Source organism: Crotalus tigris, unplaced genomic scaffold (assembly GCF_016545835.1).
Source record: "Crotalus tigris isolate CLP2741 ecotype Arizona unplaced genomic scaffold, ASM1654583v1 scf7180000024340.7048381, whole genome shotgun sequence".
NCBI lineage: Eukaryota > Metazoa > Chordata > Lepidosauria > Squamata > Viperidae > Crotalus > Crotalus tigris.
Genome location: NW_024100510.1, coordinates 4,628,305 through 4,643,869, shown reverse-complemented (window position 1 = coordinate 4,643,869; position 15,565 = coordinate 4,628,305). Strand labels below are relative to the sequence as shown.

The 15,565-nt window shown below is 39.4% G+C and overlaps 2 protein-coding genes across 7 annotated transcripts in view; both read right to left on the bottom strand.

The window, feature by feature from the left end:
* Positions 1-11,277, bottom strand: part of PLA2G7 (phospholipase A2 group VII) — a 31,284-nt gene extending 20,007 nt beyond the window's left edge. For 2 of the 4 annotated variants that reach the window (XM_039326428.1, XM_039326431.1), the window contains exons 1-3: positions 11,035-11,277; positions 1,149-1,250; positions 10-160 (exon numbers count right to left, since the gene is read on the bottom strand). In XM_039326428.1, the coding sequence (XP_039182362.1) occupies positions 10-160; positions 1,149-1,226 (229 nt within the window). In that variant the 5' untranslated portion in view covers positions 1,227-1,250; positions 11,035-11,277. Of the gene's footprint in view, positions 1-9; positions 161-1,148; positions 1,251-6,230; positions 6,443-11,034 lie in introns of those variants that run through there. The other 2 variants (XM_039326429.1, XM_039326430.1) reach the window with 2 other exon arrangements.
* A 3,299-nt stretch (positions 11,278-14,576) lies between these two features.
* The window catches only part of LOC120300370 (calcium/calmodulin-dependent 3',5'-cyclic nucleotide phosphodiesterase 1A-like), a 28,621-nt gene continuing 27,632 nt past the window's right edge, over positions 14,577-15,565 (bottom strand). For 2 of the 3 annotated variants that reach the window (XM_039326304.1, XM_039326305.1), the window contains one exon: positions 14,577-15,473. In XM_039326304.1, coding sequence (XP_039182238.1) covers positions 15,118-15,473 — 356 coding nt within the window. In that variant the 3' untranslated portion in view covers positions 14,577-15,117. The remainder of the gene's footprint in view (positions 15,474-15,565) is intronic. The other variant, XM_039326303.1, reaches the window with a different exon arrangement.

The following is a 15,565-nucleotide window of genomic DNA, read 5'->3' as shown; positions in this document are numbered from 1 at the left end:
GAAACTTACCAAAATAATGTGATAGAATGAACTCCCCTATTATCCAATACATATTAAGAAAACGAGAGAGTCCAGAATAATATTCTTTATTGGGAATCCATTTTGTATCTTCATAATTCATATCATTTTGGGAAGGATAATACAGACGCAAAAAAGTCCCCTGTTATAAAATAATAAAATTAATTACTGAAAACTGTTTCTAAATGTTTAATTTAAAAAAGCATTAATTAATAAGAAGTGTTCTATCCTTAATCCAACTCATTTTAAACATTGCCAAAAACTTGCTTAAAAATACAGTGTTTTGAATTGAACTAGGTTTTTTTAAAGTATTCATATTGGCCATAACCAAAGTAGAGTTTGGACGGCATCATTATTGCATCTGCTGATCTATAGCATCAGCATAGTCACATGGTGAAACTTTGCAGTCTGGAATTCTACATCTACTCTATATATAGAAAATTTGTTTATCTCAAAACCACCTGAAATCCTTTTTTTATATCCTAGTATTATAGTGTCCCCACACTTGCTTAGTTGAAATTGCCTTAAAATTGGCTTGGATAGAATTTTTTATTGATTTTGTAATGTGTGGAAAAAAAAATCAAATGAACATCTTTTTCCTTATTTCTAGCAAAATGAATGAGAGATGTGAATGAATCCAAAACACGGATTTTTTTATGGAGGTTTTCCATAAAAGCTTTTTAAATAAAGCCAGGTTGTTTTTTCTATTATAAAAAGAAAAGAGAATAATAACAGTGAACCACCTAGAGTCGCCTCAGCAAGACGGCAACATAGAAATTTAATAAATAAATAAAGCTAAGCATTTGTGTTACAAGTTAGACTTCTGAATGGGACAATAGTGGGCTTGTACTATGAGGGGTTCCAAATACATAATGCACAACTGACAAGAGAGGAATGGAGAAACTGATTGGCAAAGGTACCTTGGTGATACCTGCTTTGTTTGGAAATGACATTCTGCCAGTTACCTGACTGCAGTAACTAATGAAACTTCTACTCTGAAAACAATAGTGCTAGATGGATAATAGGCTAAACTATTTTATATTTTGGGTTTGGGTTTGTTTTCATGCAAGCTATTTGGCATTCTAGTTAATGTAAAATTGGAGTTTATTAATAATGGCAGTTATAAGTACCTGAATACCATAACCAGTCATGAGATCTGTACATCCCACAGAATAAGGGCCTTTCCCTTCAGGAATTCCCATGCCCATTTGCTTTAACCTTAGCAGACAAATCTGAAAAGCAAGGAAACGGATAAAAGTATGGGAATTATACTTGGTTAAACAATGCAAACACAAAGTTAAATATTACAATAGGTTTGTGCAGATGATAAATTCATTGAATTTTCAGAAAATTCAACAGAGAAAATGGAGACTTCATGTTAAACTTAGATTAATTATTAATTATGCCAATAGTTTCTTATCTCTTCCTCTAGTATATATTATTACTGATGCAGAAAACCTTTGTAAGGAACTACTATAATATGCATATATTTATTACTTCGTTCCCTTCCTTTGTTACTGTAGAAATTAGCTGGGGAAAGATTATGGTAGCAATATTAAATAGCGTCCATTTATGAATTATTGTTTCCAAAAGAAACAGAACTCAAAAAGTGACTGTCCTGTGCATGTAACATTTTAGATTGTTTTTCATAAATGTTTTTCATAACACACACACACACATACATATAATATAAATGTACATTATTTACATAGTGGTATTTCAAAGGCTAGTAGAAGCCTGAGATGTAGAATTAAATGCAGGGAACACAATTTTATCACAGATTAGTTCATGAAGTTGAGCAAAACACACAGTTATAGCTTAGCAATAGTGATCAAATCTGGCTTCATTTGTTTTTCAGTCTAAACTTTTTAAAAGTTTCCATTAATGTTATATTATTTTTTCAGCCATATTTTCACATACTTTGAGGTATTAATGATTTTAAATATTTCAAGGATTGCTTAGAAAATGGAAAGTTTTAACAAGCTAGATTTGCTAGAAACCTGAAGTCTATATATGTCTGTATAATCTATTTGCTATTAGTACAATTTAATTAAGTCTTGAGAATATCTTGATATTTATTTGAGGAACTCACAACTATGACTTACAGTCTCATCATTATTGGCTGCAATTTGCTCTGCCTGAGTCTGCCTTTGAAACTCACCCAGAACTCTCAGCTAGTCCAAAATCCATTGATCTAGTAGTTATTAGCTGATACGTACTGGTACAAGCCAGTGGAACACAGTGATTTGGGCCTTGCACTCCTTAAATACAATTTTTAAAAATTTTTTAAAGTTGACATGCCTAATAATTGAGACTGTAGTCCTAGTTTAATGCCAGTCTTTGTTTATGAATAATTCTGTTATTTCTGTTAATAAGCTAAAGACAATATATAAATTATAAGAAATGTCACTGAACAAACATTAAAAGTACAGTAATACAAGCAAATATAGTCTAGAGAAAAGTGATTGGCCCATATGGAAGTGGCAAACGAGATAATAGAAGCAACAGACTAGTAGATTTAGTGAAGGAAAGGAACTTTATATCATGAACTCATTTTACAAGAACAAGACTAGCAGAAAATGGACATAGAAGAGACCATCTGGGTACAAAAGCGAAATTGACTACATCATGTCAAGTGATAAAACCGTATTTTGCAATTGTACTGTCATCAATCGCTTTAGTGATGGAAGTGACAATAGAATGGTATGAGCTAAAGTGAGGATAGACTGTCAAAAGAAGCATATGAAAATGATAAAAATGTCACGAAAAATGAAAATTAAGTGATAAACTGCTAGAATACAGCAGCAATTTTGAGATTAATTTATCAAACTGCTTTGCTTTATTGCAAGATTTGGAAAAGATGAATATTATGGACCAAAATGACAAACAGTCAAAAACATCCTTGAATCTGCTATATCTATAGCACCATCAGAAAAACACTTTGTACAATCAAAGATCTCTGACAAAACTATTGATTTAATGAAAAAATGACAGGCAATAAATACTGTAAGTTTTACTAATAAATTGGAGTACGCTGAACTTTGCAAGGCCATAAGAAAATATATCCAAGAAGAAACATGTCCGTTTAACATGAAGCTTGTAAAAAAGGCAATTGAAGAAAACAAAGGGATTAATAAAGCAAAATGCAAGCTTATAAATACAAGAAAGAAGGTTTTTACATTAAAATATGAAAATGGCTCTGTGTGTAGAACAAGATAGGAAATGTTAGAAATAATTGTAAAATTCTATTCAGAGCTATACAAAGATCAAGATCACTCAGACGTAACAACACCAACGAAGGAGGAAATGTCAGAATCCTAGTAGAGGAAGTATAAAGTGCCATAAAATCAATGAGAAATGGCAAAGCTTCAGGAAATGACTGTGTTACAGTGCAGTGCTAAAAGCAGATTGTCACAGTCTGCCCAAGAGAACAGCAAAACTATACTCGAGATACTCAGAGAAGAAAAAATACCCGATGCATGGAAAAATGCTGAAGTGATTCTTATACACAAGAAAGGGCCCAGAAGAATTAAAGAACTATCGCCCAATAAGCCTTTCAGTCATCTACAAGGTTTTCATCAAGATAACAGCAAAAAGAATATTGAGAACATTAAATGATGCACAGCCAAAGGAGCAGGCACGGTTCAAAAGTAGTTATAGCACAATGGATCACACCCAGGTTATTCAGCAAATCATTGAAAGGCACAATGAGAACACCATGCCTCTGTGCATGGCTTTTATTGACTACAAAAAGCCGCTTGACTCAGTATTCCAGCAAGCAATAATCAATGCATTGCTCAACCAAAGCATAAATGCTGTTACATAAACTTACTACAATCAATATATGAAAAAGAAATGGTGACAATTTGCTTTAATGATCTTAAAGTGGAAATCAACATAAAACGAGGTGTATGACAAGGTGATACAGTATCACCTATCCTTTTCTCAACCTGTCTTGAAGAAGTATTTTGCAAACTAGACTGGCAAAAGATGGAATAAAATTTAATGGCACCTATTTAAATCACTTAAGATTTGCACCTGACATTATTATCTTCTCAGAACAGGGTGGATAATAATCGATGATTGAAAAAAAAATAATTAAAAAATTGGATTTTTTTATTTAAATTGGATTTTTTTATTTTTATCAAATTTATTTTAATAAAATGCATTTGGAGTAAAAAATCTATTTAAATATAGTTTTCTATTTAAGATACATTAATAATTTAGTTTATTCAGCATGAAATGGAGCTTAGTTATGTAACATGAGGCTGTATATTCTGCAATATTTACATTTTTGATAAACTCATTCAATGAATCCAAGCTTTGCAAGCTGAGATAACATGCACTGCATTGATGCATTCACTCAATTTCACAGTAATTATGAGATAAATAATAAAACAAAGTTCAGGAATATTCTTTTTTCCCATTGTTTTTCAAATCTATTTACATTACAAACTGTATGATTGTTTGAAGAAAAATGCATCTGCACCAGGCTCTGTACCAGTGTTTTAATTAAATAAAAGAATTTGAGTAGTTCTCCAACTATTGTGTTTCCCTGAAAGTAAGACCCAGTCTTATATTATTTTTACCTCTAAAAGAGGCATTAGGTCTTATTTTGGGGGATGTCTTATATTTTTTGTGACACCTGCCTTGCCTCGTGGTGGCGGCACCAATAGCCCCATCCAGCAGGCACCCATGTGGCTGCCAGCCCACTTCTGCTGCAGCCATTTGTGGCAGGAGGCCGCACAGCATATCATGCCACTGCTGCCACAACAAGGTGAGGCAGGTGGGGGAGGGGTGGAGCTGCCCCACGTATCCCGCACCCACTTATTTCAGGGCCCCACCAGCCAGACCATTCCTTGCTCGTCAAACCTTCCCTTTCACTCCCGAGCTGGACTGCCATGCCATGGAGGATTGGTGACGTAAGCCCGGTCCCCCTCTGCTGTTTTGGAACCAGGGGGCAATGACAGTGGAAGGCTCTGCTGCCGCTATGCGCCGTGGGAGGGGCTTTCTTCGCACTTCACCCCAGAGATAACCTGCCTGGTGGCACCCACTGCCTTCTCCTCCACCAACTCTCCCGTGGCTTGCACCGTGACCGGGCAGTGCAAACCTCCCCTGCCATCTCCCTCCACCAGCCTTTAGTTGCTGCCACTGGAGAGAATGGAGAACTGGAAGGGGAGTAGCTCTGTGCAGCGATGCAGAGCAGAGAAGAGCACTTGCTTGCCACCCTGCATCGCCCCACATTTCCCTTCTCCATTCTGGAAATGGGAGCCCCATTTCCTGCTGCTTCTCCTGCCGCTGCTGTAGAGTTTGGCGCACCATCGCCCAGATCCTCTCTCTTCCCGAAAGCATTTCTTCACTAACCTGCTTTCCAGCTCTGGCGCATTTCTCTCCTGCTGCAGGGAAATGGAGTTTGTGGAATTAAAAAAAGTTCAGACTTTCCAACTTCTCGTGAGATTTTTTTTTCACGATGGAGAGCTGGTGGAGGGAGGTGGCAGGGGAGGCTGTGCCTCCTGGTCACAGCGCAAGCCATGGGAGAATTGGCAGAGTAGGAGGCGGCTGCTGCTGCCGGGCAGGTGATCTATGGGGCAAAGCTGAAGAAAGCCATTCCAGCAGTGCATAGCAGCAGAGGAGCCTTTCGCTGTCACTCCCCCCAGGCTTCAAAACGTCAGAGGGGGATCTTGCTCATCCTCCGTAGCATGGTAGTCCAGCTTGGGAGGAGAGTGAAAGGGAAGGTTGCCAATGGCCTGGCTGGGGGGGGGCTGAAGTAAGCGGGGGCGAGGGGCAGCTCCAACTCCTCCCCCACCTGCCTTGTCTTGTTGTGGCAGCAGTGGCGCAACATGTGCTCTCCTGCCCCATTATGGCAGCGAAGTGGGACGGAGTGGGTAGGGTTCTAACTAGGGCTTATTTTGGGGGTAGGGCTTATATTAGGCCCACTCCCTCCAAAAAATCAGGGCAGGTCTTATTTTGGGGGTATGTCTAATTTTCGGGGAAACACGATATGTATGATTAACCTATTAACCTAAAATTGGTTTTGATGTCGCTGTTTTACTAACCTGACAGCTTATTATTCTAAATAGGAAACCTTCATTTTGTTTGCAAATAATAATATTAAAGATTCTAACTATCAGTAAGAATGAGTCCTTACATTTAAAGCACACCTGTCATTTCAGATCCATCATGGCTGCACCTGTTAGCGGGCATCCACTCACCTGTTGCCTGCCATGTCCGTCACCTTGTTGTGTTACTGCCGCATCACCAGCCGTCCCATTAAAGTGAATGGGACTATCCGTGAGTCAACAGCGGGTCAGAGATGACAGCTGCTCTTTAAAAATTATGATTTAAACCAAATTGGTTTAAATCAAGCCTTTTTACTAGTGATTTAAATCTCAGAAGATCCAGAAGAGTTACAAGGACACATACACAAAGCAGGAGAACCATTTGGCTTAAAAAATAAAGCTGAAAAAGAGCCAGGTCATGTTTAATAAATTCACCAAAGATGAAAAAAATATATATCTGGAGAAGAACTAGATGTAATAGATCGCTTTATATATCTTGGTCAACAGATCTCAATGGAAGGTGGTATAATAAAGGAAGTTGAATGGCATATTAAATGCGGTTGGCAGGCAGTCAGCAGGGTAAGTATAATTTTCAGGAACAACCTCCACCTCTATGCCAGAAAAGTTTTCAATCAGTGTGTGCTACCTGTTCTAACATATGCCAGTTAAACATAGACACTAACCTCATAGTCGATACAAAAGCCACAAGTGGCGCAAAAAGCCATGGAAAGATAAATGCTTGGCATTACAAGAGAAGATAGAAAGACCTGCACATGGATTAGAGAGCAAAAAAAAAGTACACAATGTCATGAAGAGAGTAAAAGAATTGAAATGGAAACGGGCTGATCACCCAGCAAGAAGAACTGATGGCAGGTGGACCAAGGCAGTCATGGAATGGATTCCACTCGATAAAAAGCATTCACAAAAGAGACCTAAAACAAGATGGATTGACAACATCTGCAAGTATTGCAGGACCAATGGCAAAGGGAAGCTCAAGAGTGCATTGGTTGGAAACATGCAGAAGAGGCCTTCATCCTGCAGTGGATAAACAAAGGCTAGAATGAAAAGGGGAGAAAAGATAGATAAGCAAATTTAACATACCTAAAAAAAGGGAAAGAGGAAAAAAGAAATAATAGTAAAAGAACTGCTCCTGACGGCACAAATGGTGATATTTATTTATGATAAAATTCTGATGACTAACAGCAAAATTGATAGCTTAAAATCCTTAATAGACTGTTTACATTTAAACTTTCAGATGGGTTCCCTGACAACAAATGACTAAATATTAACTACAATGGACAGAGGATCTCATAATCCATTGGGGGGGGGGCAGTGTAATCATATGAACGAGGTCTTCTTACAGCTCCCCCCACAAAATTCAAAGGTGGCAATGGGCAAGTTCTTCCACCAGACTGGAAAACACTTAATTGTAAAATATAACCCCCAATCATGACAGATAGCATCCCAGGTGGATTATTACCTAGTCACTCACACAGTTGGTGTATTGTCTTGTTTCTCACAGTGATCCTATCAGGACCAAATTGCTACCTAGATTACTTAGCCATAGTAGGTACACAAGAGTGGTTCTTACCTTCAGATACACAAGAATTCCACTAATAATGCTGAAAGTGAGGAACTATTTAAGGAGGTTTCATATTATACCCTTCCAAGTCTTTCATGATAACAGCTGCCCTGCTGACAGTTTAGACAAGCAAATGTCCTCAAGAAGTTTTTTTGAAGATGAAAGTGGACAGACCAGTCATGTTGCTAGGCAACAGCCAAGACCAAATAATTCTCAGTCTTACCCAAAGCCAATCTCCAGCATCCAAGAGTATCCTGATCAAGTTAGAGCTGAGATGCATTTCTCCTGATGAGGATGAGCATGCCAACTACTTAAATCATATGGAAATGCCCCATTGCAAGACAACTCATCAAATAAAAGCTTATTTGTGCTACTTTCCCGGAAGGGGATCAAACTGACTTGTTATGTTCAGAACACTCATAGCTGACTGGGAAGAACATTAGTTCCATCCCAGCAACGTCTGGGCAACTATCTGCATTCATTCACCCAAAATGATAGCTCCTATTTCCTGGATTTGGAGTCAAATCACACATAAATGACTTAGTGTTCTATTCCCAAAATTTTATGCAATACCAAATGGTTTCAATCTGTCATTGACTGAAGTTGACAACCAAACTCAAGAATACATTCATAGCCCCTCAAGAATACATTCACCTTCCTATGAAAATTGCACTTGACTAAAGCACCTCTAATTCATTGGCTCCTTTAGTCTCTGAAGGGGAACCATTTCTCTGACATGTTTGCTCCAGGAACCTGCTGACCTTTCTCTCCTGAAACATTGCCAGGTGATGTGCCAGAGGCAGAGACTCCAGCTTTATGAGCTTCATTATCAAATATGAAATTCTTTTATCTCAAGAATGTTGGGAGGCCAATGACCACCACATAAATGATTACAACTCCTTTTTTTCCTTTATGTCAAGCATTTCCAAACCAGCCATGGTATGACGACTAACATTGGAAATGAACTCATCCATTGTTTCAGAAAACACAGAGAAGACCTCCTCAATAGGAAAAGGCAACGCAAGAAGCTGATGCAACAAAAGAAGAAACACCTACTCAAAGGCAGCTAGCAGCAACTCAAAGGCATGGTACAGATCAAGAATGCAACGATATTTTGACATCACATTACTCCCACCATTCTAGCAGACTCAACTTTCCTATTTTAATACTAGCTACTGAATGGGAAGACCATTTCTAGACTTTACACAGAACAGATGACACACCCATGATAAACACAGATCCCAATGGAACTGACTGTTCAGACCCTCAGTGCCTTCCCCCTCTCCCTGTTTAATTAAATCTGATGTCACACATTTAATTAAACAGCTCAGCCTAGGCAGGTCCAAATTTAATCACAGTTGATGTTCTCACAGTTAAGTACTGCCCCATCAGTCTATCTAGGACAGATATCTAACCATAAAATTTCAGGGCAGGCTAGATCTGGAGAATATATAGTACTAGCCAAGGAACAAACTGGATTCATAAGTCGCTGTTCTATTTTCAGTCCTATCGTACTCTTGTCATGCTCTGATTCTGCAATATTTGACAGAGAAATATGCCTCAAAACCACATGAAAACTAGAGGCTCTCTTCATTGATTTCAAAGCAATATTTAATTTCCTGGTCTAATCATTGGCAGAAGGTCCCATTTATTTATTTATAAACTCTATGATACCTCTACTTTAAAGTTCAGATGCAGCCCCTAGCTAGTATCCATTATTTTAAGGAAATCCCAATCAACAGTGAAGTCCAGTAAGGCTGCATTCTGGCACCATCACCATTGAACTATTACAACAATTCTATAGTCACCAGGATGAATAACCTCTCACATCATCTCACAAAGCTGTCAGACAAGCATATAACAATTCTATATGCAGACAATGGAATACTCCTCTCTCAAACCTACAGTGGCCAAAAAGACCATTGCAAACCTTAGCTGAATAATCTGCCACAGCCCTCCAAACCACTTCTGTACCAAAGGGGTATTGTACAGTTAGCTGCACTTTGAGTATATTCAGCCCAGGTCTGGTTACAATTATTCTTTGGTGTACATAAAAGTTTTTTTATCCCTTGGAAAGGGTTCAGACTATGTTTCTCACACCCTTATTCAAATCCCATTGTGTTTCAAATGTGATCTTATATCATGAGGCTGGCACTAGCAAGACTCAGTGTAAACCTTGGATACATATTTTCACATACTGGAACTAAACTGCTTTTTTCCCAAGGCCTAACCCTCTAAGGTTCTCTCCCTGCAAATCCTTTTCCTCCTGTGGCATGGCAATATATAACTAAAACTTCTTTAACCCCAGTGTGAGTGTTGGGTCAAGAACATATAGTAGAGGCAATCAAGCAGAATCAACTATTTTGTAAAAGAATGCAAATGACCAGCTGTCTACAAGAAGTATTAATCCTTCCATTCCCCACCCTCCAGTCAGAGCTGAAAAAGCTTTTTGGATGAGAGGCAAAACATCTTCAAAGAAAAATAAGAAAGTCCAGTTGCCTCTTGACAAAGCATCCTTGGGTCGCCTTATTACTGTGTATTTTATGCCAACATTTGCTATCAGTTATTAAACCCAAACCTAAACTATGTATCATGGTCACTCTGATCAGGACTTCCAAGGTCCCTTCCAGCTCTATTCTATTCTATTCTATTCTATTCTATTCTATTCTATTCTATTCTATTCTATTCTATTAAAACTCATTCTCAAATAATTCTAAGTATGGCCAAATTGTGTAATACGATATGCAAGATGTGCAGCAACCTGACGACAGAGTGGCTACATTAATTAATATTCACAAAATACCACTGTTTTATGCACTGATCATTGACTGCAGTGAAGATTGTTCTCTTCATTTAAAAGGTAACTCTTAAGAGCTTACAAATTATAATAATACAGAGATTGGAACTTCCCAAGTAAAGCCCAGAAATAGTTAGGATTTGGGAATGTCCATGCTTACCTTGGTCAGAAAGGTATTTATTGCGAAATTGCCCTGTCATTTTACAGGCAGTTCTCTTTTTGTATATCATTAACAAACGATAAGATTCTCGGGAGAAGGATAATGCTCTTTTTATACACATTGTTAACCTGGCTTCCATACAGTCTCGAATCTTACAACAATGTATTTTTAATTGGTTAGCACTTCAGCTAGATATGCCCTGAAACTGAAACTGGGCAAAAGCACTAACAAACATTGCAAGAAACTAAACAGATGGAAGGATGGAAATAAAGACGTCCCTCAAACATATTTTGGAAGTAAATCGCCATAGAGAAAACGGCTTGAATTACAACAAGAAGAAAAGCGCGAGAATATAAGTCAATCGAAGCATCCCGGCTAGACAACCGGAGAAAGGTTAATTCCCCAAGAAGGCACGAACCTCCCCTTACACTGCGCAGACAGCAGCAAACGCCGCTTAAAGAGGACGCCCTTCCCAAATCCGCTGCCGCCTCTTCCCTCGGAGCCTCCGCGACGGATTTGCGCGCAGCCGAAGGGATGCTAACGGGGGGAGCGGGAGGCTGGAGCCACGAGCTCTTTTAAGAACTACGACCTGGCTCAGACCGCAGTGGGCGGCCTCCGCAGTCCTGTCTCTTCCGTGAGAGGAAGGGACCAGCCTTGGCTTTCCTCCAGCCTTCCTCGTCCCCCGCCCTTGCTGCTGCCGCAACGCCGTCTCGCAGCAGGCCTGGAAAGTCGGGAAAGGGGGGAGAGCGGGAGGCTGAGCGCCTGCGTCGCCACTGGAGGAGATTGGCTTCTCCAGGCTGGACATGCATCAAACACGCTGTCCGGCCATCCACAGTTGAGGAAAGTCGCCTCTTCTCGCTGGAGACAGGTTGGAGACGGTAACCCAGATCTCACATCAAAGAGGGCCACCGCACGATTAGGGCGCATCATGGGGTCCCGATCACTGCGAGGACCACTATTATCAGAAACGGGAGATATGATAGCTGTGTTCCAGTATCTGAGGGGCTACCACAAGGCAGAGGGGGTCAGGTTGTTCACCAGAGCACCAGAGGGAAGGATGAGAAACAATGGGTGGAAACTGACCAAAGAGAGAAACAACCTGGAATTAAAGAGAAACTTCCTAATAGTGAGGACAATCAACCAGTGGAACGGCTTGCCACCAGAAATCGTGGTGATTTTTAAGAAGAGACTAGACATTCACCTGTCTGAGACGGTATAGGTTCTCCTGCTTGAGCAGGGGGCTGGACTAGAAGACGTCCAAGGTCCCTTCCAGCTCTATTCTGTTCTAAATTCTAATTCCTTAATCAAAGGACTCTGCTTGGGATTTTTTTCCCTATTGCATTCTCCCAAGCCACATTTAAATATTGCACCAGTTTAAAACAATAGGAAAGCATGGAGACATCTCCCAGTTATAGAAGTGAGTCTATAAAAATGTTTAAAATAAGTTAACAACATACCAAAACAATTCTAATTTGGAGAAGTGTAATTAACAGAAGACAGAAATGGGAGGGGGGGCAGGAAGGAGCCGGTCCCTGTCCTGATGGTAAGGCTGGCTTGGTAAAGCTGACTAACTGGCTTTGACCAGTCAAGGGTGAGCTTGTCCTTTAACTACAGGGAGCTGGGCAATCAGGAAAAATTAGGAGTATAGAGAAACAGGCCAGTCATGAAATCCCAGTTCAACGTTTCTTGTTATTTTCAGAAGGCTGAATGAGGAAGAGCATGCTGGCTGAGTTGCTCAGAATTACCGTGTTTTCTTGAAAGTAAGGCCTACAATGAAAATAAGCCCTAGCTTGATTTTTTGGGGTGGGCTTAATATAACCTCCCCCCAAAATAAGCCCCACCTAAAAATCAAGGCAGGGTGGGGCAAGGGTGGTGGAGCTGCCCCACATGCCCCACACCCATTTACCTTGCAGCCAGGCCTCTCCTCGCCGGCCCACTTCTTCTGCAGCATCTTCTGCAGCCAGGCCTGTATTTCTCAGTCAGGCCTTTCTGGAAGGCCACTGCAGCCGAGAACTGAGCTATGGATTCACTCCATAGCTCAGTACTCGGCTGCAGTGGCCTTCCGGAAAGGCCTGATTGCAAAATGCAGGTTAGAATGCAACTGGAGAACGAAGCTGCTCCTTTGGCTGCAGAATAAGTGAACCGGCTGGGTGGGACTGTCAGTGCCGGAGATAAATATAAAAGACATCCTCCGAAAATAAGACTGGTGCCTCTTTTGGAGGCAAAAAAATCCCCCAATAAGACCTGGTCTTATTTTGGGGGAATCATGGTACATAGAATTGCACAAATATGCTTTCATCTTGAGCAAAATAACAAGTTTAAATACAAGTTTAAGGTTTACAGTCTATCTGCGTGGAAGCCTGGAGACAAATTAATTTGAAATACCAGAATGAAGAAGAGATGGACATGAGGAAACAATAGGAAGAATAATACTAATTAAGAGGCAAAAAAGGGTGGATGCTAACATTGCCCATCCTTTCTGGTCCTACCCTGACAAGGTGCCTGACCTGTCCTTTACAATAATGCCTCATCAGTTTTAAATACCTTAAAGGTAATTAAATACCTTAAATTTCATGTCAGACTGAGGATAGGGTTGGAGACAAGATGAGCTCAGCATTGCAAAGAGGGAACTTTGGACTTTTTAAGCTTTGTGGAGTTATTCTAAACAATTCAGAAGGGGGCCAAAGATGTACTAGAGGAAATGGAATGGACGTCTCCATGAACCACAATGGTGGGCAAAGGAGAATCAGGAGCTGGTCCCTTCCATGATATCTTTTAGTATTTTAAATATTTCCAGCAGAAAAACTGGAACTTGAGAGAAAACTCAAAAATCTGTGGACAATTTAAAATGCCTCTGTCAATTTATTTTTATTACCAAGGCTGTGTGTCTAAAATAAAAGTGTGGCTAGTTATAAAGCATATGCTAACATTATCTTTTTACAATTCTATTTATCTGGAGGTAGACAGCCAACCATGACTTTGCTTCTACTTTTTGACAAGTCTACCCTATTGAGGAAACTTCTGTAAAATGAGCTTGCTGTAAGCATGTAAGTCTGCAAGCATGTATTCTTTCTATCTCAAATTGCTACTATCAGACCAATTTGATCCTACTTTGAAGATTGCTACCAAATACTGTTTCATAGTTTGCACAATACACATTAATTTGTCTTCAAGGATTTCCTAAACATTATCCGTTTGAAAATAGTCCACTTAGTCACTACTTTATATCAATATTTTGTCAACTGATTCTCATTTTTCTATTTTCATTAGCTGTCAGAGTAATTTTAAAAATATAGTCATCTTTAGCAAATCAAGCTAATTACATATATCTTTTTAATAAAAGGAACTATGTCTACTTAGTGTCAGACTCATTTTTGTCAGTATGTATTGTTCATCTCTGTAAATTTGGGCAAGGTAATAGGAAAATACTACCTTCAAAAGAAAGCCTTTGTAACATTAGCATTTAATTTTAGAAAGTAACTACAATTTTTTAGGCATTGCGTAAGGATAACAATATCTGACCTAAATGACCATTAGGTGGCAGCAAAGACAGAATTCTACTACTATATAGTTTTGCTGCCATCTACTGGTCATCTGAATTTCTGATGCTCAGTTATGGTAGCTCAATTATAGAGGTTGATTTAGTTCACAGGTGTCAAACTTGATTGCGTTATGTGACGTATCATGACATATCGCAATGTTTTTTGCCTTTGCGGAGCTGGGGTGGATGAGGCTTGTATGTGATGCATCCAGCCCGTGAGCTGCCAGTTTGACACCCCTGATCTAGTTAAAAACAAATGCCACAAGAAGTGATATCTTTGCTCCCATCTAGTGGGAGCAAGGACAAAACTTAATACAGGACCTCCTTGGAAGAACTAAAAGTGTATTACTGTACACAAAGCTGTTTCTAGAAGTCAAGCATGACTCAATGGCACCTAACCAACTAATATTTTTCTGTTTAGATTTTAAGTTCAGAAAGCTGCTTAAATCTCCAAGAATACTAAGAAGTCTAGCAAAGTTTTCATATAAATAAAGCAAGGTATGAAAATTAGGAGGGATGTGGCACCATTTACTTAGCACTAAGTTGTACTCAGAGGGACTTTGTTTTTCATGGCAATGTTCATAAATATTGGTTAGGATTTTTAATATTGTGTTCTATTGAACAAACAATAGTTGCTCCATATTACTAAACAAAAAAAAAATCAGCAATGTGGTCTATAGTTGCCAGGGTGTCTATGCAAGTTCTCATAGTACCCTTCCCTAAAATAATAAGGCTATTCAAGCTTTGAAGATAAATTGGAATTACTTTGGACTTCATACAGGACATGTCCCTCACTAAAATGCTTCGTTTTTAGGTTTCCACATTAATATTTTCTGTATTGAAAATTGAACCACCGGCAGGCAAAAGATCTATTTATTTGGATCAACTGGCCTTGTATGTGTTACCAGTGTCTATTCTGCTTGAAGACAGAGCAGTTTGACTCTGCAAGTGAACAACTTACTAGGGGATTTTAAAGACCCCATAACTCAAGGATGTGACAGATACAGCTGCAGCTCCACACGGGTTTGCTTCATTTGCTTGAGAGACATTTGCTGCTGGTACAGGAGCATTGGTGGAGGTGGAAGTGCTGGCAACGCCCTGTTGACATGAGTCATAGTTTGCTCCTGTGTGATCTTGGCTTATTGTAGAAGGGGAGTCAACGGAGATTACTTGTAAGATAAATGTTTCAGGATTTTGAGCAGGAGTTTTTCCACTTCCTTGACACTGTTCATTTTGCACCAATTGCGCTGCCACTTGTACAGTTGTGTCAGTCATTTTTTTTTTCTGCTGCTCAGCTGCACGTCTCATAACTTCTTCTATAGAGAGAGGAAGTAACATCTTGAAATTATTACATGTGTTGTGATTTTCATTGTTCTCTGCTTGTACTGCACTACACTGAAGATGCAAT